The sequence below is a fragment of the Pagrus pagrus genome (genome assembly GCF_965226575.1).
Source record: "Pagrus pagrus genome assembly, chromosome: 12".
Classification (NCBI taxonomy): Eukaryota; Metazoa; Chordata; class Actinopteri; order Spariformes; family Sparidae; genus Pagrus; species Pagrus pagrus.
In genome coordinates this window covers 6,330,550-6,352,680 of record NC_140196.1, presented here as the reverse complement: position 1 = coordinate 6,352,680, position 22,131 = coordinate 6,330,550, and the positions used below count along the sequence as shown (strand labels likewise).

Sequence of the window (22,131 nt, the reverse complement as noted above, 5' to 3'; positions counted from 1 at the left end):
ACAGAGCTAGACCCGTTGACTGCCTTTCAAAACCTTTACACCCAGGAGTTGCTAGAAACCAAAAACAGATAACAAATGAATGATAATGGTGCTCTGTGACTTCTGGATGTGTAGATAAGCAACTGTTTGCTGAAAGGGGCCTCCATGAATTTGTTTCCATTGCCCCTGGTGGTACAAAAAAATCAGACTTAAATGCTGAAATCTAAAGCTTAATTACAAACGCTCAAATGTATTTGGTTAAAGAAATAAAAACACATTTAAAAGAACTGTAAATGAAAAGTACAGGGCTCAAATGATATGACCCGCCCTACTCTGCCTCTGATTGGTTAAGTATAGGCATGAGGAGTGTGATTGGCTAGAGCTCGGGTACAATAAAATAGTAAGCCAATCAGAGGCAGCAAACATCGTCACCGCAGCCGACATGTGGCTCGGACGGACGGCACTGTTGTTAGGTCTGGTCGGCAGCAGAGGAGTCACGAGAAGTATGGTAAGTACCGGAGCACGGTGCTGTTTGTCTGTTTCTTAAGTTGGGCCGTGGTCAAACGTTTCCGTACCCGCTGCTGAGCTGAACGCTGAACTGATATGTAGGTCAAATATAGGATCTCTATTTTTAAATGCGGTGTAACCGACAAATAGGTCCGACGTTTGAGCAGCACGAACGCTAGCTTCGTGTATCGAGGTGTCCGAGGCGTAATGTTAGCATGTAGACATCAGTGAAACGATTTTAATTAACGGTTTACCCCTCCGACCAGACTCAGTCACGTCAATTTAACTCAAACGTCTCGGTTTCTCTGTTATCAACGCGAGACTGGTGTTCCTAGCTTGCTGTGCTTGTAGCGTTAGCGTCGTTAAATGGATGAAGATGCTGTTAAAGTTGCTAATCATCTGCGGTGGTAATGTACAAACCAGCTGATGGAAAATTTACATCAGACCAGGAAGAGGCCCTGCGGTTTGTGTGCCATCACTTTAGTTCCCCATTCTGATGGCGTGCGGGGATACTACAAGGATTCAATCAGGTCTTGTAGGTGTATTTACTTCCTGTAACAGACATATAACCAGGTGACTAATGATGGTGTTCAGCCTAAACCCGTTCAGGTGCATATATGAATGATGACCGTGCCAAAGAGCATTAAATCACAGTTTCTCTTCCTGGTCTTTGCTCCGCCCTCTCTGATTCATCTTCTTGTTGTCTTAGTCTTGAGCTCACTTTTGCCCTTTGCTCTTCTTTCATGGACTTTAGCCCTGACAACCTTCTTACTCCAGCTGTCTTACACAATCACAGACACACTCATACAGTTTCCATTCTTCATCTCTATGCAGTGTGCTCAGGTGGCAGACTGGCAGAGTGCCAAGTCCATATACGAGTTTTCTGCCAAAGACATTGATGGCAATGAGACGTCTTTTGAGAAATACAGGTAAGATATAATGTATCCTTATGCTCTAATTAAAGCTTGGTAGTAATTAGGGGTGTAATGATACATCGATCCGGATCGATATATATCGATTCAGTGACCAACAGTCCAATAGCATCTACGCAAAGTGAAAACATCGATTCATATCCCCGGCAACTTTAAGATACGCCTTTATTTTGAAGTTGCCATGGCATGTCTGTGTCACTGTTTTCATCCATGTGCACCTCCTTTCTAAACAACGCTTCTTTTTATTAAAAAGAACAGATTGTTTTCCATTTAAATGTCTGGAACCATTGATAAATAATATTTCCAAAGAGTTTTGTCAAATTTGTAAAATTTTCAAAGCATATTTTAGTTGCTTTTTGTGAATTGAGCTAAATGGGCATATGATATCGTCTTATATCGATCGCAGGCCCCTTTATCGAATAAAAATCGTATTGTGGCAGACTTTGTGATATCAGCAAATATTGTATGGTTATAAAGAATCAATATAATATCGTATTGTGGCGAAACTTCAGATTTACACCCCTAGTAGTCATGACTTTTATAGTGTTTGAGAGACAAAAATATGTCTTGCAGTTGTCGTGTTTAGACCACACACATCATCAGTATTTAGTAGAAATGTTTTCTCAGTTTAACCTCTCCTTTGTTCTGTTTCTGTCCTTGCAGAGGGTACGTTTGCATCATTGTAAATGTCGCCTCTAAATGAGGAAAGACCAGCGTAAACTACACTCAGCTAGCGGAGATGCACGCCTCCCAAGCTAAGAATGGTTTACGCATCATTGCCTTCCCCTGCAACCAGTTTGGAGGACAGGTAATAATGGAGAAACTGAAGACAGCACAGCTTTTGTTTGTTTTCGTTTACTTTTATATGTAATGAATATTGTGAGTGTTTTGTTTTTTTAATGGATGAGACAGACATTGAAATGCAGTCATTGAAAAGAGAGACAATAATGGGCGGTGACAATGATTTAATAAAAATCGCATCATATAGGAGGATTCTGTGAAGAGACGACACATATCTCTGCCTCATTCATAGTATTTTCTGTAACTAAGCAACCAACCACAGAGAATACAATCTGCTTCCTATTTCTAACTTTTCTTTTTTGTTTGTTTGATCTAGGAGCCGGGGACAGATGAACAGATTAAAGAGTTCGCCAAAGGTTTCAATGCCGAGTTTGATCTCTTTAGTAAGATTGATGTGAATGGCGACAACGCTCACCCTCTGTGGAAGTGGATGAAGGCACAGCCGAAAGGCAAAGGGTTCATGGGAAAGTGAGTCATTTTCCCTGTCTTTCTGTTTACTCAGCAAAAAGTCTCGTGACACTGTACACAGCGAAGGAGCAACAAAAGTGGAACATGAATTTAACACGGAGATGTGATTTTTCTTTGAGTTGCTAGTTACAATATTGTTACTAATCAGCACTATGTGTTAGGTCCCATTTCTTAGGAAACATGCTCCCTTATTGTGACATGCAGTTATGTGTGAGAAGTTTGTGTTGGCTGTGTATTTATTTCATGTCATCCTGCAGGAGACACCACACAGTTCCAAAGATTACAGACTTGTTTTCATTAATAGTTATGGCTGTGAGTGTTAACTCTTCCTCACCAGTTTTACCTCTGTGTGGTGACTTTGTAAAGCTGAGAGCTGCCATGTCTCCCATGTCTCAGCTACTTATTTGTTTTTTTTTAAATGTAGCCAGAACTGAAGGCAATGGTAGCCAAAACTAAAAGAACATGAACCTTGGAATGGGAACGCTGTGTTTCTTACACTTCCTGTTCAGTTTCTATTACTTAATTCCGCTGCTTTTCACTTTGGACGAGGTTGTGACACATTTCACAAATGCTTAACAGGATTATGTTATCGTGGTTGTGTCATTACAACAGCAGACCGAGCTGGTGTTTTTGTGTAAACAAAAGTAATTTGTACTGAGAATTCAAATGGAAAGCAGGAAGCTCTGAGGTTTGTGCATGTTAGAATCTATGACCAGGGCTCTGAATTATCAGCAGTCTAACTGTGCTATGCCGTTTTGATAAATCCATGTCACGTGACATAGCAGATGTAATTGTCATTATGCCTTTGTCTCAGTCTCGCCCTTCTGTGTGTTTTGTCTGGGAGCTATAATCTCTTAACTATATGCTATAAATACTTAATTCTATGCTATTGACAATGTTGTCACCTGTACACTCTATAGCAGTGTTTTCCAGTCCTAATGACCCCTGCCCTGCATTTTTTTTTTATGGTTCCCTGCTGCAACACACCTGATAGAAAATATCAGCTCGTTTTCAAGCTCTGGTAACGACCAATTAGTTTGCCTTGCCTTGTGTTGTAATAGTTTTAATCTCTCTCTCTCTTTCCACAGTGCAATCAAATGGAACTTTACAAAGGTAATTTGCTATACTTGACTCTGTCCCTTTTTCAAAATGCGTATCTTCAGTAAAAATGTGGTTAATTTTCTTTTCTCAACAATTAAAAATGACACGATGTTGTAATAGGTTATTGCGTTCTTCCTCAACAGTTTCTGATTAACAGAGAGGGAGAAGTGGTGAAGAGATATGCCCCAACAGACGATCCCAGGGTAAGTGGCTCTCGCTGTGCTTTTAATTTTTCTGTGCATGTTGCAAAATGTGTATATGATGTTTGTTTTTTTTATCCATGTTGCATTGAGCTTTGTAGGGAACAGTTCTTCTCTGTCCATGGTGCTGAAATGTAGCCATTCACCGTCTCTGTCGTAGTTAAATATTTACTTCTTTGTTTTTGCAGGTGGTGGCGAAGGACCTGCCCGACTACCTGTAATAATAGTATCATATGTGTTTGTTTGACTCCTGACCTCTCACACGGACTGTCAGGGTATTGGTGTGTGTGTGTGTCTGGACCAGTGACGGCCTGTCTGTAAACTCAACATTGGGGAGGACAGGCCTGATGATCTCAGCGTGCAGCTAACCTCCAGACCCCCACACACCAAACCCATGAGACCACATGAGAGGACGTTCACCAGCCATCGTTCACATCGTAGTACAGACCGAAAACAGTCATTCCTTTTCCTACAAACACCGTCTTCTGAATGTTAAGTGACAAATTTATTCATGTGTCAATGATAGTTTTATGTCCGGACATACATAATGCCATATACTCACAGATTTCTGTTAAACTACTGACTGTATTATTTGCACTTGACTAGTTGAAGGGCACGTTGTTGTGTCTGTAACTCATGACTTATCATGTGATAAACCTGGAAAATAAATGCTGTCTTGGATATTCAGTTGTCAATTAACATGCACCTGTTCAAATCTAATGTGAGTGATCTTTTTTTTCACTTTGTTAGGGGTCTGTTTTTTTTGTATGCATTTGTTTAAATAACATAATTATATCTATTTTATAACTAATGCAAGGATTTAAATTACAAATTGTTAAACACAGAGTTAATATTGGTAAGGTGGTAATACTCAACTTTAAGTTCACAGGTCCTTAATATCCCAACAACTTCCCAGAAGTTTTCCTGGAAATGACTATCTAGTAACAGGGAATATAGACATTTCCTCAAGAGAACTGGTTTTATTAAATCAAACCAAAGTAAATGATAAATGTATGTATTATTGGAGACTCTCATCCCACATATGTTGAATGGTATTCCTGCCTGTAAACAAATTTCATATTTTATGGTCAGCTGTGGTGTGTGCACCGACCAAAAGAGACAATGTTGTGCTAGCAGCAAAGTGTACCAACTGAACTTGAAAATGCCATGTACAAAAGTGTTTCCATGTAGATGTAGGCTGTAAATGACTTCATCTTACTGCTGCACTTTGGAAAGTTACTTCATGTAACTACATGCACCAGGAAAAGAGAAAATGGATGGAAAATAAGACACACTTAAAGGTGCAATATGTAGCTTTTGCAAGAAAAAACAAACAAAACAATTCAAAGTTAATATCTACCACATTAATAAGGTAAAAATACAAACTGTAATAGATACATTTACATATAGACAATAGTCTTTGAGAGTCCCAGATAATTGTTTGACACTAGAAAGGGTCATGCCAACATAAACACAGCACAACAGTACGAAATTGTGTTTTCCTTTGAGCAAAGTTTGTTTATATGTTTAAGATTTTTCTCCTCTAATATATAAGATAATGTATAATAAGATAAAAGTGTCGCTATCATATATAACAGACTACATGTTAATATAATAAGATAAATAAGATAAAAGTGTCGTTTTATATAACATAGACTACAGTATATATGATCTCTACATGTTGATATAATAAGATAAAAGTTATCATATATAACATATAGACTACAGAACAAATTATCTCTACATGTTGATATAATAAGATAAAAGTGTTATCATATATAACATATAGACTACAGAACATATGATCTCTACATGTTAATATAATATAATAAGATAAAAGTGTTATCATATATAACATATAGACTACAGAACATATGATCTCTACATGTTAATATAATAATATAAGATAAAAGTGTTATCATATATAACATATAGACTACAGAACATATGATCTCCACATGTTAATATAATAATATAATAAGATAAAAGTGTTGTTATCATATATAACATATAGACTACAGTATATATGATCTCTACATGTTAATATAATATAATAAGATAAAAGTGTCATCATATATAACATATAGACTACAGAACATGATCTCTACATGTTAATATACTAATATAATTAGATAAAAGTGTTATCATATATAACATATAGACTACAGAACATATGATCTCTACATGTTAATATAAGATAAATAAGATAACAGTGTTGTTATCATATATAACAGACTACAGAACATATGATCTCCACATGTTAATATAATAATATAATAAGATAAAAGTGTCATCATATATAACATATAGACTACAGAACATATGATCTCTACATGTTAATATAATAATATAATAAGATAAAAGTGTCATCATATATAACATATAGACTACAGAACATGATCTGTTCATTTTTTGGTTAAACAGCCTGTGAGCTGCTGTAGCGGCACGCGCACCAGCCGTTGAGTTGCGTGCGGACGTTGACGCACAGCAGCGGCGGAGATGATCAGCATCGGTTGCTCTGGACGTGACGCTACGTTTACTCCTGTTTACAGCGACAAATACACATCCACGGAGTCATGTAGTGTGTAAATCTACAGGTAAACGTCGAGGAAGGTGAAATGACAGGGTTTTCAGTCCGTTTCGAGAGCGTTTCATCTTGTTCTCAGTGAGGACACGGCTGCGCGTCGTCGTCAGGAACCGTCCGGGAGATGGACTGGGGGACTGCGGAAACCGGGGATGACGGGAGGACGAGTGAGGAAGCCGCCGCTGGCCACTGCCTACAGCTGGACCTGGATGACAGCGGTACGTATGTCTTGCAGTTAGGATAATGGTAGTTTTTTGTTTTTTTTTTGGACAAATTATCAGCTAGCATCTTCATTTTGTGGTCGTTCAGACTCATCTTCCGGCGGCAGCAGGTGCACTGGAGGTAGAAGTTGGACATTAAGTGGGCAGCAGCATCCGTCATATGTGAATGTGGCTAGCAGTCACACTGACTTAAGAAAATAAAGGAGATTTTCCACTTGAGCCACAAAAAAATTGTAGCTCGAGGAACCTTAGCTGTGGAAATGAATAATACATTGCTCGGTTAGATAACAGTGTCAAGATTCAAGTGACTGCTGCTCTGTTAATGGCTCATAGTGTCAGTGACTCACTGCAGGCTGGCACCAGCACCAGGTCCACATCAGGGATGTGTTCCCACTGGACCTGGTCACCTGACCAGCTGCTGTGAATGAATGCTGGCCACATCTTTACCTGAATGATACACACACAGCAGCAGTCAGTACAGTCTTCACCATTCTTACCAACCTCTCTCTTCCTCTTCCAGGCTAAATCCGAAGAGTGCTTTACATAATCTGATATGGAATTATAGCATAAACCACACACTAATCCCCGTGGCTATCAATCCCAAGCATTGCTGTGTATGTCACAGCTGCAGATACAGTACGACCGCACGTGGATGACACGTCTTTGTGATATTTATGTGCAAATGTTAGAAAATGAAGGCACATGTGGTCACTATCAGTGTGGCAGGTTGGACAAGTTGTCTTTCGCATGTGCATGATGATTTATACGCAGTTGGTACACAGGATGTTTGCGCGCTGATGATTATCAAGTCCAGCAGATTACACTCGTGGGCAGCGAGCCTTGGGGCATAAAAATCTACTCCTGCGTTGAGTGTCACATTAATGTCACAGCAACAGGCCGCCACTTTGTCAGCTAAGGGAGAGATCTAATCCTCTTAATATGACACACACTCACACACACACACAGGCCTTAAGGCACGCCTCTCTTAACAGTGATACAAAATGTTTTATTGCAAGAATATCTACGTTTACAGTAAATGTGCATTTCCTTAAAAACAAAATAAACCGTCTCACAGGAAGCCTGTTTCTAACATAGGTAGTGGCAATCAGAAACGCAACAATGACTTTGACTTGTTTGTTGCTTGCAGCTCAGTGGCAAGCAGTGTTATTCTAGCCTGACCCTAATCCCACAGAGACTCTTTGTGTGTGCAGATACTCCTTCTCATTGTTCTGCCCGACAGGCTTTGATGCGGCGTTAATCTGCAGGTTACAGGTGTGGCCAGCCATGTGTGTGTCCTGTCACTGCAAGATGTTGTGTTTCTTGTGGGGCGATTGTTGCTATCTTTTTTTAAAAACATTATTTTTATTTTTAAGTTTTCTAGTCCAGTTTGTCCACGTCCTTTTGTTCAGCTTGTTCCAAAAAAAAACATTCTTTACATTCTTCAAAATATTCTCTTTCACATTTTGATATGTTAGTCATGCTATATTACCGTCCATACACCACCCAGGGCTCCATGGTGCAACTAGTTTGGTCTTGTTGCATGTGTTTTGATTTTAATCCTGTGATTTAATTTTTCTTCCTTACATATTTTATTCCATGCCTTACACATTTACTGATGTGTCAAGAATTTAAGTGTAAACATATTATTGGGTGTTTCTAAATGATGAAGTTAGGTACACCATGTATGTTGACATCGCTCTGTCCGTCCTGTCAGTCGGTCCACCACTTTGGTTCAGACCAAATACCAATAACTGTATAACCACCGACTTCTCATGGTCGATACTGATAAGATAACCGATAATTTCACATTTTTGCATTTTAAAAAGAAGTTAATTTCCTGTAGTTTATGCACGCCTGAGGGTAAGAGAAAGGCTAAGCTGTAGTGAGCAGAGATCTGTGATTTAATATTCCACAGCTTTAATAAGACTCGTGTTAAAACTCCAGAGATTTTCCCTCCTCTCAGAGTCATTGCTGAGCATGTATCACGTGCTGCACTGTGAAGGGGCAGACCGTCCATGAAAGCAATTTGGCTTTGTATTATTGTCTACTTACAAATGAATATACGAATCACGATACATTGCCAACAGTAACACAAAGTGTAGGAATTACGCATTTTTTCTGTGCACCATCGCAGAATTTGATATGAACTGAGATGAAATAATGTATAAAAAGTGCATAAAGTCTTAGCTTTGTGCCTCTTCAACACACACACTGACATCATTTCATTTATATGAAAATAGCCATAAACTGACAAACGGCTGGACAGTTAAAAAAGGAAAGAAACAACCATGGCTTGCAAAACTATTATCAATCTGTATAAGTGAAGTTTACATAAGTTTGCATCACAAGAACTTCTGAAGCAGTGAGGTGAATTTGTTTAGAGCACCTACATGTTTCACTAAAGATATCAATATTTGGCGCCAGTGTATCGATAATCGTTTCGCAAGAGGAAGCGATGTGAGTATTGATATTTTGCCTCCCCTTACTTTTCATTCAGAGCCATCATTAGTTCCAATGCTTTAATGACATTTCCCATCAGCCTCACCTTTACTTTGTGTTTAGTGTTAGTTACTAAATGTTAACCTGCTAACATGCTAAACTAAGATGGTGAACATGGTTAAACATTGTCACCATATGAGCACTTCTGCATGCTGATGGTAGAATTATCTGGAAGTGTTGCTGTGCCTCATTGCAGCCTCACAGTGCCGCTAGTGTAGCTGTAGACTCTTAAGTCTTGTCATTGAGGCAGTTGTCACTGTAAAGCAGCTACAGAGTCAGAGTAGTGTCAAACTACCATACTCTCGTCATGAAACGTAATCATATAATAATGCATTTTGGTTGAATTCAGATTCTTGCATTTTGTTTGTATCTACTGACCCACCAGCACGAAGTCATTATGTTGTAGCTCAACTGTTTTTGTCTTTGGTTGTGCCTTAGTGACGGCAAACTCTGCTACAGTGTATGTTGTTCTTTAATATGGCTTAAAGATTCATTATCCACGCTCTGTCAGCTGGACTTCCTTAATCCTTACCCTCGCATGACATTTAGCTCGATGACAAGCCAAGTAGTTCATAGTAATGTCAAGTACAACGATCTGTCTCTTTACACAACGCTCTTTTTCCTTGTTTAACCACAGACACATATGGACACAGTCCAGTAGCGTCCTTCATGTCAGTGGGAAAGATTCTTCCTAAATCCTCGTGTGTGATTGGTTGGCGATGTGATCTGGAGACGTCAGCCAATGGCGACACTGAGATTAGAGAGGAAGTCAATCCAATAGAGTTTTTACCTTCTCGGTGCAAATCTCACTGATCCAGGAATAGAAAACGGTGGCTGCTCTCTGCAGTGGTCTGACTGCTGAATGTCAGGTTTTCTGGATTATCAGACAGTTGGTAACCTGTAGGCACTGAACGCTTCTGCTGGTGAGTTGACCACCAATTTATTTGGAACAAGACTGATGACTGAATTAATATGAAAGTAGCTGAGTTAGTTTAAAATAATCAGGTCCATGGTAGCTGTTCTGGAGCTTTCAATCGTATTACACAAGCTTTTTCCGCAGATTATGTTCTTTCCAGTTGTCATGGAGTTGCATATGTTAACATTTCTTTAACATATTTGCTTGATCGTACATTTTTACTTTTAAGTTTTTAGTTTTAACTTTGCACAATTGCACAATGTAATAGCCATAGAGTAATGACACCATCAGGATTTAGATTGATTCCCTAGTAACCTCGCTTTCACTCGGCAATTTTGCCAGCGGGCATGAAATCTCCCAAGAAGACTGGAGATCCAATCAGACTTGCAGCCTGGCTCCATTTCTACCTAATTTTACGTGTCCGTTATAGACCAAATTAGTAAACGAGTAAACTCGTGTTTCGTCCTCTGTTGTTGGTAGTTGCTACTCCGAGGACAACAGAAGGCGATCCTGTTGTTTTTGCAACAGCGGCGCCAACAGTAATACCACTTGGTAACTTGGTACTTGGTAACACTGGGGTGGGAAAGTTGTTTTTTCCACTTTATAAATGTTAAGTACATTTTAAAAAATAATTAAAATGTACGCCCGATGAAAGAAATCAAAACTGAAATAATGAAGCCCTTACGATGGCTTAAATTTACCTGGGTAACAATAATCAACCCCAGTGTGAGTGTGATGCCAAAGATGGCCTTCACTGCTAAATCATTAAATGCTAAATCACACTAAATAATGTACCGATGAGGACACTTCTTAACCTGTTCTCTCCTGCATCTTCTCTCCCTGTCTCTGCCCACAGATTCAGCCAGGAAGGCTCAGATAACAGAGGTGAGAGGCCACTTCACACTATACACCTGTCTATGTTGCCATCTTCTTTTCCTTCCCTTCTCTCATCTGTATTTGTTTGCTGCACAATTTAATTCATTAAACCTCTGATGGACAATACACAATAGAGCAGTACCTATATAAAATATGCATTTCCCTTTTTTCCCCTTGTGACAGATGCCGTCTCCGTTCGGAGTGGGCCCTGCCCACGAGAAAAAGATCGGCCACAGGAGGGTAGATGCCTCTGGAGAGACAACATACAAGAAAGTGAGCTCTTTTTCCTCTCTATCTGCCTCCCCGTTTGTCTTTGTTTTTTGTGTTTAACACTGTCTGTAGGTTTTTCTGCATCACGATTTCACCAACTATTTCCCACCCACACCTTACTCTGTTGTTCTTCTCTCCGTTCTCCGCCTCCAGACCACCTCCTCTGCCTTGCAAGGGGCCATCCAGCTGGGTATTGGATATACTGTTGGCAACCTCAGCTCCAAGCCTGAGAGAGATGTGCTGATGCAGGACTTCTATGTGGTGGAGAGCATCTTCTTCCCCAGGTGTGTTTGTATGAGTGTTTGTTGTTGTTGTTCATGTGCACATGTGTGTCGCACTTTCCTAATATAATCTTTATTTCCACCGCTCTTCCTGTTTGTCCTCTCTCACTCCAAACAGCGAAGGCAGCAACCTCACACCAGCCCACCACTACCCAGACTTTAGGTTTAAAACCTACGCCCCTGTGGCCTTTCGCTACTTCCGAGAGCTGTTTGGGATCCGACCAGATGACTACCTGGTGAGAGATGATGTTCTCTGATGTTCTCTGATGTTCTCTGATGATCGGTAATGCACTGACAATATTTAAATATCTTATAAAGTGACATGTTTGCTGTTGCATACAGCATCAACAGAAAAACAAGCAGTTACACATCACACATCACTTCTTGCTTAAGAAGTCCTTTCTAACTAACTGTTAGGACCCTACTCTTAAGTTGTATACTGAATACTGAACTGGTCAACACCAGCCAGTTCATAATACCTATTATATAGTTGGACTAGAGCCATACTGAGGCAGTATATGTATATTAGTTTTATTTTATATATATATATATATATATATATATATATATATTTTGTTTTATTTATTTATTATATTATATAACTATTAGGACTATAAGTATATTTCGTTCATAATTTTCTTAACTTAAGTATCAAAAGTAATTTTCTGCCAATAAATGTAATGTAGTTGTAATAAAGCACAATTAAACATAAATTATACATATACATATTTGAATGTATGTATACACTGTATACACTGGGTCGACCAATTATTGACCTGGCTGTTTAATAGATCTGATAATCATCATTTTTCTGATTATCAGAATCTGTTTTTATTTATTTATTTATTTTTTTTAAACCATTTGCTGGCCAAATATGTTATTTAAAAAATGCAATGCTTTGGCTCTGCAGCATTCAATTTGCGAAGTAACTCCAAATGAAATGTAGTGGAGAGGAAGTATCAAGTAGCCGAAAATGGAAATGCTCAAATAAAGTACAAGTGCCTCTAATTTGAGTAAACATATTTAGTTACATTCCATAACTGATACCAGTGTAGTAACACTGCGCGACCCAACATTTTTTAAATATAGGTTTGTTTGATGTTTGATGGATTTATCAAAGAAAGCGTGCCCCCCGTCCCTTCAGACCTCTACTGCTCTGAAGATGAACATTAAAAGCCTACACAAATAAATAAATACACTGTGATCACAAACAAACACCAAAAAAAATTGCACATTGCCTCATGTAATTTGCATGTGAGGAGCACTCATGCACACACACACATGCGGGAACACACGGGTGCTCTCAGCTGCACGTTGAAGCTCACATTCTACCTGTGCCAGAGGGAGATTAGCAGACTAATGCTTTCTTTTTTAAACTCAAGTAGTGGTGGCAGAAAGTCAGGGCGTAGTTTGTGTCTGCATGCGTTTGTGTGGGTGGTGGAGGAGTAGAGGTCAGAGCACCAGAAAATTCAATTACTTTGTCAGGCGAATTAACTAAAAGCAATGGGTACTTTTTCTTACTTTTCAATTTGAGTCTACAGTCGAACTGATTACATTTTTTTTAAGAAAGTCTCAATGCCTTCACCTCACTGTTAGATATTCAGTATAAATTTAATCCAGTTGATGCTATTGGAGTGTTTATGTTTAATAAGATTCACCTCAGTTTCACACAATTCCTCATAGTGCACACAGTATTTAGCACAAGTGGGTGAAGGTCACAGTTAAGTTAGTAACTTCACTGCACTTACTAATGCTACATTAAAGAGAAAATGTCATAATGCACCATTTAAACTCCTCTACATCTGAATGCTTCCCACTCACTCCCTGCCTTTTTGTACTCAGTAGAGTATACACACTTGCACTTAATAACAAATGTCCTTTTTTGCTGCTGATGAGCACTGCCGTGTGAGTGGGTAGATATATTAGTCTTTTGGCTGACTGTTTGAAAGCTCTTTTGGATCCAGCAGCCCTGCAGTACCCACAAAGTGTTAATTACACACTCGTAAAACATGAGTTCAACAATAAATAAAGTCTGCTTCTGTGGCTGTATATTGAAACAGTAGAGAGATCGTGGGTCAGACTGTCAGACCCGAGGTTACATTTGAATCTTTAGTTTGTTCCTCTGTGTCTCCTCTCCGTCTAGTATTCACTGTGTAACGAGCCGATGATCGAGTTGACAAATCCAGGAGCGAGTGGCTCCATATTCTACGTGACCCGCGATGACGAGTTCATAGTCAAAACTGTTCAACACAAAGAGGCTGAGTTTCTACAGAAACTCCTTCCTGGATATTATATGGTGAGTTAAACTGAGCTCCTCCCTCATTAGAATCCGTTTTATAGCCATTTTCCATTATATTACATACTGACACTTGTGTACTAATATGAAGAATACAAATAGAAAAAGAAAAATGTGGGTCAGGTACAGCAAATTTTTAATTTCTACTAAATGACCTTTTCATATCTTGTCTAATAGTGATTTTATTCAGACATTGGCTGTTTGTGTACATGAGTGCTGGCTTAAGAGCATCACAGCAGCTGAAACTTCTAGTCATCTTTATCCTCTTTGTCCTGCCCCCCGGGGTTGGCCTCGGTCAGCAATGACGCCAGCAGGCGGCTTTGTAATCGATCTAAGCAGGGAGGTTGTACCTGAGCGAGACCCGGGCTAAGTACTTTTTAACAGGCTAAGCATGAACAAAGCAGAGACACACAAGAATGGGCTGAGGCCTGTGGATGGGTCACGCCACCTGGCAGGTGCATGGCACTGAGGCCAAAACACATAGACACAATAATGTACCTTAAATCTTTCATTCTTCCTGTCTCTTTCTTTTGTCTGCTCAATGAACACCACCTTCCAGAACTTGAACCAGAACCCCCGGACACTGCTGCCAAAGTTTTTCGGCCTCTACTGCGTCCAGTGTGGGGGCAAGAACATCCGAGTCGTTGTGATGAACAATATTTTACCACGCTCTGTACGCATGCACCTCAAGTTCGATCTGAAGGGCTCCACATACAAGAGGCGAGCGTCCAAGAAGGAAAGAGAGAAGTCCAAACCCACCTTTAAAGACCTGGACTTTCTAAACGATGTTCCTGAGGGCCTCACTCTGGACCAGGACACATACAGCGCTCTGGTCAAAACGCTACAGAGAGACTGTCTGGTAAGAGAGAAAAGACTTACCACACATGAACTATTGAACTGTTTTCTCAGAAACAGAAAAATATTTGTCGCCATGCCTCGGCAGGCTTTAACATCAACATAATACATAAAAATGTTGTATAGTTTCTCAGGAGCTGGTGAATGATTTGACGAGGCATGTATGTGTTTCACGTCAGGTTCTGGAAAGTTTCAAGATCATGGACTACAGTCTGCTGTTGGGGGTCCACAACAAGACCCAAGCAGAGCGAGAGCGTCAGTCTCAGGGCTCGCCTGCAGGAGGTGGAGGAGGAGGAGGAGGAGGAGGAGGAGGAGGTGGAGGCGGGGATGAAAAGAGGCGTGCTGCTCAGAAAGCCTGGTACTCCACTGCCATGGAGTCTATACAGGGAGGCTCCACATGCAGGGACACGCTGGACCACGACGACACGTAAGTCACCATTTTTATCTGTCTCCTCTTACCATCACATTATATTCACAAATGATGGTGGTGTTCTCCTCTCTGTGTGTAGTATGGGTGGTATCCCAGCTGTGGGTGGGAAAGGAGAGCGCCTCCTGCTGTTCATCGGGATCATCGACATCCTGCAGTCCTACAGGTAGGCAACAAAAACATCCCAGGTTAAATGTGTTAATATGACAGCATCTGTTCTCTCTCATAGCAATCTTTTTGTGGAGGTGCACAAGTTCAAACATCCTCCTTCAGCTCTAATCATCACTAGTGTGCTTTTAATTTTAAAAGATAACATAGAAAAGTATTGTTGTAGTGAGGTACTGATCACTAGAAGTAAACTTGATAGTTAAACCTCAAACCTCTACTCCCTTCTTAGTCTGAGCTATGTAAAGGTTGCACTTGTCATTTCAGTCTGCCTTTCACCGGACATTTCTCTGCTTTCAAAGACAGGAAATGATTACTTTTAGTCTCACAGTAATCCCGGCATTATGTGTCTGCGAGGAATATTAAAAGATGGAGAGAGATCATGAAGAAAAAGCAATCCCAGACATGTCATACTGTCTATAAATAAATACAAATGCAGGAGACACATAACAGCTGTTGTCTGCCAATGTGTGTGGTGCATAACATGAAATCTACATTGCAAGTGGGACAGTAGCCACTGGTTCAGGCATGAGTTGCCAGGTAACAACAGTAAGTCGGCGAATGGGTTTAACTAAATAATTTAATTGTGTTGTCGGACAGAATGATCAAGAAACTGGAGCACTCTTGGAAGTCCCTCATCCATGACGGGGTGAGTGGCTTTTACATAACTATGATGTAACAGTCTGTATCTTAAAACAGATCTCACTAAACCATATCACATTTTTATTTCTGGTCATTTTCATTTTTATCTGGTCCGTCATTTACGATTTCCATTGTGCATGACAAGGGCAAGATCATTAAAACTGCCTTGTCTCTGTCTCTGTCCTCTCCCTGCAGGACACTGTGTCAGTTCACAGACCTAATTTCTATGCTGACAGGTTCTACAAATTCTGTAGCACCATCGTCTTCAAGAAGAGCTGCTGTGAGTTTACAACTGTGCATGAGCCACGTGCTCCTTTAGTTAATTATGTTTAACGACACAATGCCAGTAATGCAGTCACAGAAGGAGAGTGCATGTCTACTATCCCCTGCGTTCACAGCATTGCGATCATCTCCGTCTAAGAGAGGACGAGGGCCTCTCCTGTCCAAGTCCAGTGCTGGAACTGGTTCAGTTGGGCATCGTCCCTCAGTGAGTGATGAGAGGCAGGAGAACCAGGACAACCTGGAGAATCTGCGAGGAGCTCGCAGTTTCCCCATGCTGGAGGACAACGGTAGTTATATACAGTTATATAGAGTCATGACATGTTACACCCAGGTCACAAAGGTCGTTTTACATCCCAAGTGAAATGGGACGGTCAAGACCAAACACCTAAACACAGCAGTGTAGGATTGTTTGACCCGTAGCCTCTGTTAGTGTTTATGAAAGCAAGCTGTCCTTGTCAATTAGTGAGAAAGTGACCATGAAATATACTAATTCTGCTTGAATAGAATAGAAGAAAAACAAAGGGTGAGCTGCTGAGTTCTGGTTCTCCCTTGTTACATTGTGTCTCTGAATTTTGCGCACTATTAGCTTCAACTGTTTGCAGCTAAGAGCTCCATTTTCTCTCTAATTGAAATGAAGTTAGCCTTTATTGATCCCTGTGGAGGAATGGAAGCGGAGCAGCAGTTTAGGAGCAAAAGCAAAAGAAGTAAAGTAAAAGTAAAACACATCATGACTAGATATATATTAAAGCTGCAATGACAAGTAAATTAATTGATTAGTTGATCGAGAGAATATTAATATTAATCATTTCAGTCATGTCTTGTCAAACTTAAACGTAAAGATTAGCTACTTTTCTTTGTCCTTTCTGGCAGTAAATGAAGAGTTTTGGGGTTTCAGACTGTTTGTTAGACAAAAGATGCGATTTAAAGATCGATAATAAAGATAATCATTAGTTGCAGTCCTAATATTCATGTGCAAAATACTTCAGAAAAGCATAAGGTTGTTTACTGTTTACTGAGTACAGGCCTCGTCTAATTGGCTGGTGTATAATGTTGTAAGGCAGTTTGCTCGAACAGCCGCTTTGAAGGACATCCTCATATTTAATTTGATTATGCCTAATTTAAACCAATTAATTCTTGTTTTTGTAGTCTATTTTTATCTCTTGCATATATTTCATTGTGTCTTTCTTTGTCTTCTTTCTCGGTTAATTATGCATTTAGGGAGAGAGCCACCCTGCACTCCTCCTTCCTTTGAAGATGCTACCACAGCCTCTATCGCGACCACGCTCTCCTCCAACAACTCCTTACCCACCACGCCTTTCGATACACCCGAGCACCCGCGCTACAGGAGACAAATGCTTTCCCCGAGTGTGGCCAGGTGAGAATGGTTGTCTGAACATGCGATTATGTATCTGTTAAGACAATATTCCCCTAATCGTCTTGTGTACTTTCAGGTCACAGAAAGTTGAGGTTCATGGGGAAAAGCAGGACACAATAACAGTGGAGGTGGAGCTCAGGTACACACCTGGACAGCACGATGTCCACAGCCGCCTGTGTGACAGTATTTTAACAGTGTTCTGTGTTTCCATACAGTAAAATCCCAAAGAGCACGGAGCTCACACAGATGACAGAGATGACCTCCCCGAGCCACCTGTCACCTGATCATCAGCCCCATGTCATCCCTCCATCCACCCTTCCCTCTGTTAGTCCATCCTCTCCATATCCGTCCTCCTCCACTCTTCCTTCTTCATTTGCATCTCCCTCCTCCGCTGCTCAATCACCCGGCCACTCATCCTCCACACTCTCTTCATCCATCCGTCCTTCCACCAAACCTCTCACCTCTCCTGCACCTGCTCAGTCTTCCACTCTTTCTTCTCCTGTCCCACGTTCGGCTGCACCGTCCACACTTCTCACTTCAGCTCGAAACACCTCCACCCTCCCTCCTGCGTCAGCATTCACTCCCATCTGCCCTGCATCTCCTCGCGCCTCCTCCACTCACCATCTCCCCACGACCCCTCCCTCCTCCCAGCCTCCGAGCCCTCAGGTGCCTCGGCAGGCGCCACGTGCATCATGCAATCAGCTGTCAGTGTCCAGCAGCCACAACTCACTGGACGGGGAGGTGCCGGTGTCTGACATCTACTTTGTAAGTCACCTTTATCACGTGTCGGTGCTTTGTTTTGTTAGAAATGATTTTAATGATCATTTTTCTTTATCTGTTTTTTCTTTAATCTGCTGGGTCTCTTGCAGTGGCCCAGTCAGGACAGCGTGATAGAGTTATGATGGTGAGGGGGAGGGTGTGTCTGTTGCAGTATGCACGTACTCTGGGGTTGCTCTCGCTGTCCGAACTGCTTTTTTTCCAAAGCACGAGGCTGCCACTGGTCATAGTTCATGCTTTCGAATGCATCAGCACAACGCTAGTACGGGGTAGTCTTTCTTGCACAGCATGATGTATTCATATCTGTCAATCTGCATTCATGCATTCTGTTAATGTCATGCACAGTTTATGTTGTAGAGTTCATTCTCCATTTTCCACTTTCCTTTCCTTTCTCTCATATCACCTCATCTTCCTCCTCCGTTGTATAATAATTCATTCAGTCCACGTTTTATACATCTGTGTGTTCATCTGCGTGTGTGTGTGTGTGTCCATCCATCAGTATGCAGATGGCAGATATTGGGTGTACTCTCCAGTTCTTGGCCGCCGTAAGCTAAACTCTAGCTCGAGTTACAATGTAAGTCACCACCACAGTAGTTAGAGTCATTTGTTCCATCGCAGTGCTGGTAACAAACACAGCTGCTTATGGATCTTCAGAAGTTCTTACAAATGAAGCCACAGTGTTTTCTTCACATGACTTATTTAGTGTTAAAGTCTGCAGAAAAAGGCTTTGCATATTCATAACTGCAGCTTCTGAAGGGCCATGTGCATTTAAATGGAGCATGCATCTTTATATAACATGTTACAAGCATACACTAATTGATGTTGAAGGATCCTGCAGTTAGTTGATTGTAGCTTATATTTGCGCTTCTAGTGATCCCTTAAGTGTCACTCTGCCCTGTAGCACTCAGGTAGCACAGCGGAGCTGACGGGCTGATTAGTGTTGTCGGGGCTCGACTAGACTGAAATACCCTCTCTGATGTTGGAAACCACCTGTCCATTAAAGCTGCACACGGGACATTTTAAAGCTCCTAAATGTGGTTTGATCAAATGGGTTTGACAGCACACAATCTACAGCTCTCGTCAGAGTTCGGTTCAGATTTGAATAAACTCGGATAAGTGCAGAAGTTTGTGACATCACCTGTTTTCGATTTTGTCCCGCCCACTTCAAACCACACAGAAATCTGTGAGGTGAAACAATCAAAACTCTTCAGGCTGTGACAGGAAATTGTGTGTTAATGAGGTTCCCATCTGTCATAATAAGAAGCTGGTACAGAAAGTATTCTTTCAGGGTCTTTAACCATTTCATGCATGATGTTGGCGACACTGGACAGATATTTGGAAGCCATTTTTATCTATTTAGTAGAGCACAATGTCCCAAACACTAGGTGGTGTCCCGCCAAAGCCTTGGTCAAAATTACATATGTTAGTATCTTTTTGTGTCAGCGTTAATATGTAAAAGAAAAATATAATTAAAATCTGGATAAAAGTATTTCTGATCTACATCTGATGTAGTTGAAAATGTTAGTGTTTTTACTTTTCCTGAGATTTAAAGGTGCTCTATGTAAGAATGTGCCACTGAAACACAAATGTTAAAGCTGTTATTTCTTCATATTCTGTTAATATTCTGTGAAGATTAATTGTGTAATGTTTTAAACCAAAATTCTTACATATAGTCCCTTTAAAATACTTAGATTTTTATACTGTTGATGTTGACTGTTGATGCATGTGTCCGCTGCAACACCTTTAAAAATAAGATATATTGGGGAAAAAAAGTTATCAACACGATTTTTCACTTGTCACAAATATTTAATATCATGCATTAAGTTTTAAAGTGAAATGCCACCAACCTTAGTCAGAACATCGAGAACGTTTTAACTGAGACCCTTTAAAATGTATTTTTTTCACCAAATGAAACTTCAGATTCAGACACATCTCCACACAGAACAAGTGATGCTTTAAAACATGCAAAAAGCAGATGGTGCTCTGACCAGACCGTGAGCACAGGGTGTGCAGTTGAGAGGTTCATCTTGTTCCCAACATGCAAAATTGCACCGCTTTAAACTCTCCAGCGTCAGAGGAACATATTTATAAATGTGTCTTTCCCCAACTCCTCTCTAATCTTCTCCTCGTCTCCTCTCTCCCGCTGCTGCCCTCTGCTGGCCGTGTGCGATTACAGCAGAATCAGGACGACCGGAGCTGGGTGTACTCTCCTCTGCACTGCAGCTCAGGGTCCAGAAGGGGCTCCGACGGGGAGAGTGAGACAGTGAGTGTACAGTTCATTCATTACTGATCATGAACTCACAGAACAGAGATGAGCATATACAGTATTTTTTCACCATTCTCTCCTTTCTCTCTGCTCTTTCAGTAACTCACAGTGGAGACAGCTGTGACGAGTGGAGCCAGATGCTGTCTCCACATACAGAAGCTGTGAGGTTTTGATAACAAAGCCAACAGGACACCGAGAGTTAACGCTGGTCGCCCAAACTGCATGTGGGAGCTTGCTTTGCCAACGGAGACTAGAGGAATGAAAATAAAAGAAGCATTCAAATGTAGAACAATACAATCGTGCATACATTCAAAACAAACCTACAGACATGCAACTGTCAAAATATTATGCAAGAAAAAAAAAAAACTCTTAAAGGATCAATTCCTGGACAATCTGTGAAATAAACTTAAATCACAATCAGCTGATCAGCACTGTGAAGGATCCTGGTGGCTGGTATCATTGCAGTGCTCCTCCCTGCTGTTTTTAGGGTTTTGGCGTTCATGAGTCACGCTGCAGTGTGCCAGCTCCGCCTATGCAATACCGACATCCTGATTATTGATTTCTCTTTTTGACTAATGCTTCTACAACCTCCTCAGAGATTATTCACGCGTTTATTTTTCACTAGGGTCATGTCAAAGCTGTACATACGTTTATTTTTAGCACTTTACCGACGTACACGTGGCTGCAGTCTTATGAAATCGTACGTGTTTTTGTTATTTTGTCATCGGGTCTCGTTTTGTTATGTTCTGTGTGGTGGTCCACTTAAGAAACTTTGATCAGACAGTGAATGGTTGTGTTCAAAATGCCTTATCGACAAACTCATTTTCATAACTGTTTTTGATATTTCGGTCACGTGTAATATTTGAAAAAAACAACTATAAACATAGATATAAACATACAGAGCATTTTATTGAGTGAAAAACAAAACAAAAGCAGAATTAAAACAATATAGCAACCATGTATTTACACCTTTTCAGGATTTAGAACCGAGAGATGAAGAGAAACGAATGAAAAACATATATCTTTTGTAAATTGTAGATAAATTGTGTGTGTTTGTGCTTAAACACATGCATGTAAGTCAGTACGTGCCCTTATGTCTCTGTCTGTGCACGTGTTTGCATGCGTATCGGTGTGTGACTGGGAGACATGTAAGTGTACGATGTTTCTCTCCCGCCTGTCCGTCAAATTGTCCAAAGGTGAAACTTCCATTTGTTGTTGTGGGCGGTGAAAGCCTGAACCAGCTATGAGCATGTTGGCTGTGTGAGAAAAATGAAACATAGGAACCCAAGTCTTCGACGACACTGCATAAATTACCCAATCAAGCAAAACAGAGCTCAACTTAAATAACCTCAATTTTCTATACAGTTTAGTGAGAAAAGAAATCCTTCTTCCATTATGTGTCGATAAGCAC

General features: G+C 40.6%; 2 protein-coding genes across 4 annotated transcripts; both read left to right on the top strand.

The window, feature by feature from the left end:
* The first annotated feature begins 393 nt into the window (after positions 1 to 393).
* LOC311266686 (phospholipid hydroperoxide glutathione peroxidase-like) lies at positions 394 to 4,671 on the top strand. Its single transcript, XM_084369182.1, has 7 exons — positions 394 to 487; positions 1,321 to 1,415; positions 2,082 to 2,226; positions 2,536 to 2,687; positions 3,776 to 3,800; positions 3,932 to 3,991; positions 4,177 to 4,671. Exons 1-7 carry the CDS (start codon positions 422 to 424, stop codon positions 4,207 to 4,209), a joined length of 576 nt encoding a protein of 191 aa, XP_084225308.1. The 5' UTR covers positions 394 to 421; the 3' UTR covers positions 4,210 to 4,671.
* Positions 4,672 to 6,464: 1,793 nt separating this feature from the next.
* Positions 6,465 to 21,724, top strand: LOC311266941 (phosphatidylinositol 4-phosphate 5-kinase type-1 gamma-like). Of its 3 annotated transcripts, none has more exons than XM_084369636.1 (18): positions 6,465 to 6,790; positions 11,065 to 11,093; positions 11,268 to 11,357; positions 11,508 to 11,638; positions 11,754 to 11,871; positions 13,779 to 13,931; positions 14,491 to 14,790; positions 14,966 to 15,213; positions 15,296 to 15,379; positions 15,979 to 16,027; positions 16,216 to 16,300; positions 16,419 to 16,589; positions 17,521 to 17,677; positions 17,754 to 17,816; positions 17,893 to 18,442; positions 18,954 to 19,028; positions 20,634 to 20,717; positions 20,820 to 21,724. In XM_084369636.1, exons 1-18 carry the CDS (start codon positions 6,697 to 6,699, stop codon positions 20,820 to 20,822), a joined length of 2,484 nt encoding a protein of 827 aa, XP_084225762.1. In that variant the 5' UTR covers positions 6,465 to 6,696; the 3' UTR covers positions 20,823 to 21,724. The 3 variants fall into 3 exon arrangements, with proteins under 3 accessions (XP_084225762.1, XP_084225761.1, XP_084225763.1); XM_084369635.1 differs by having other exon boundaries at positions 20,631 to 20,717; XM_084369637.1 differs by lacking the exon at positions 18,954 to 19,028 and having other exon boundaries at positions 20,631 to 20,717.
* The last annotated feature ends 407 nt before the right edge of the window (positions 21,725 to 22,131 follow it).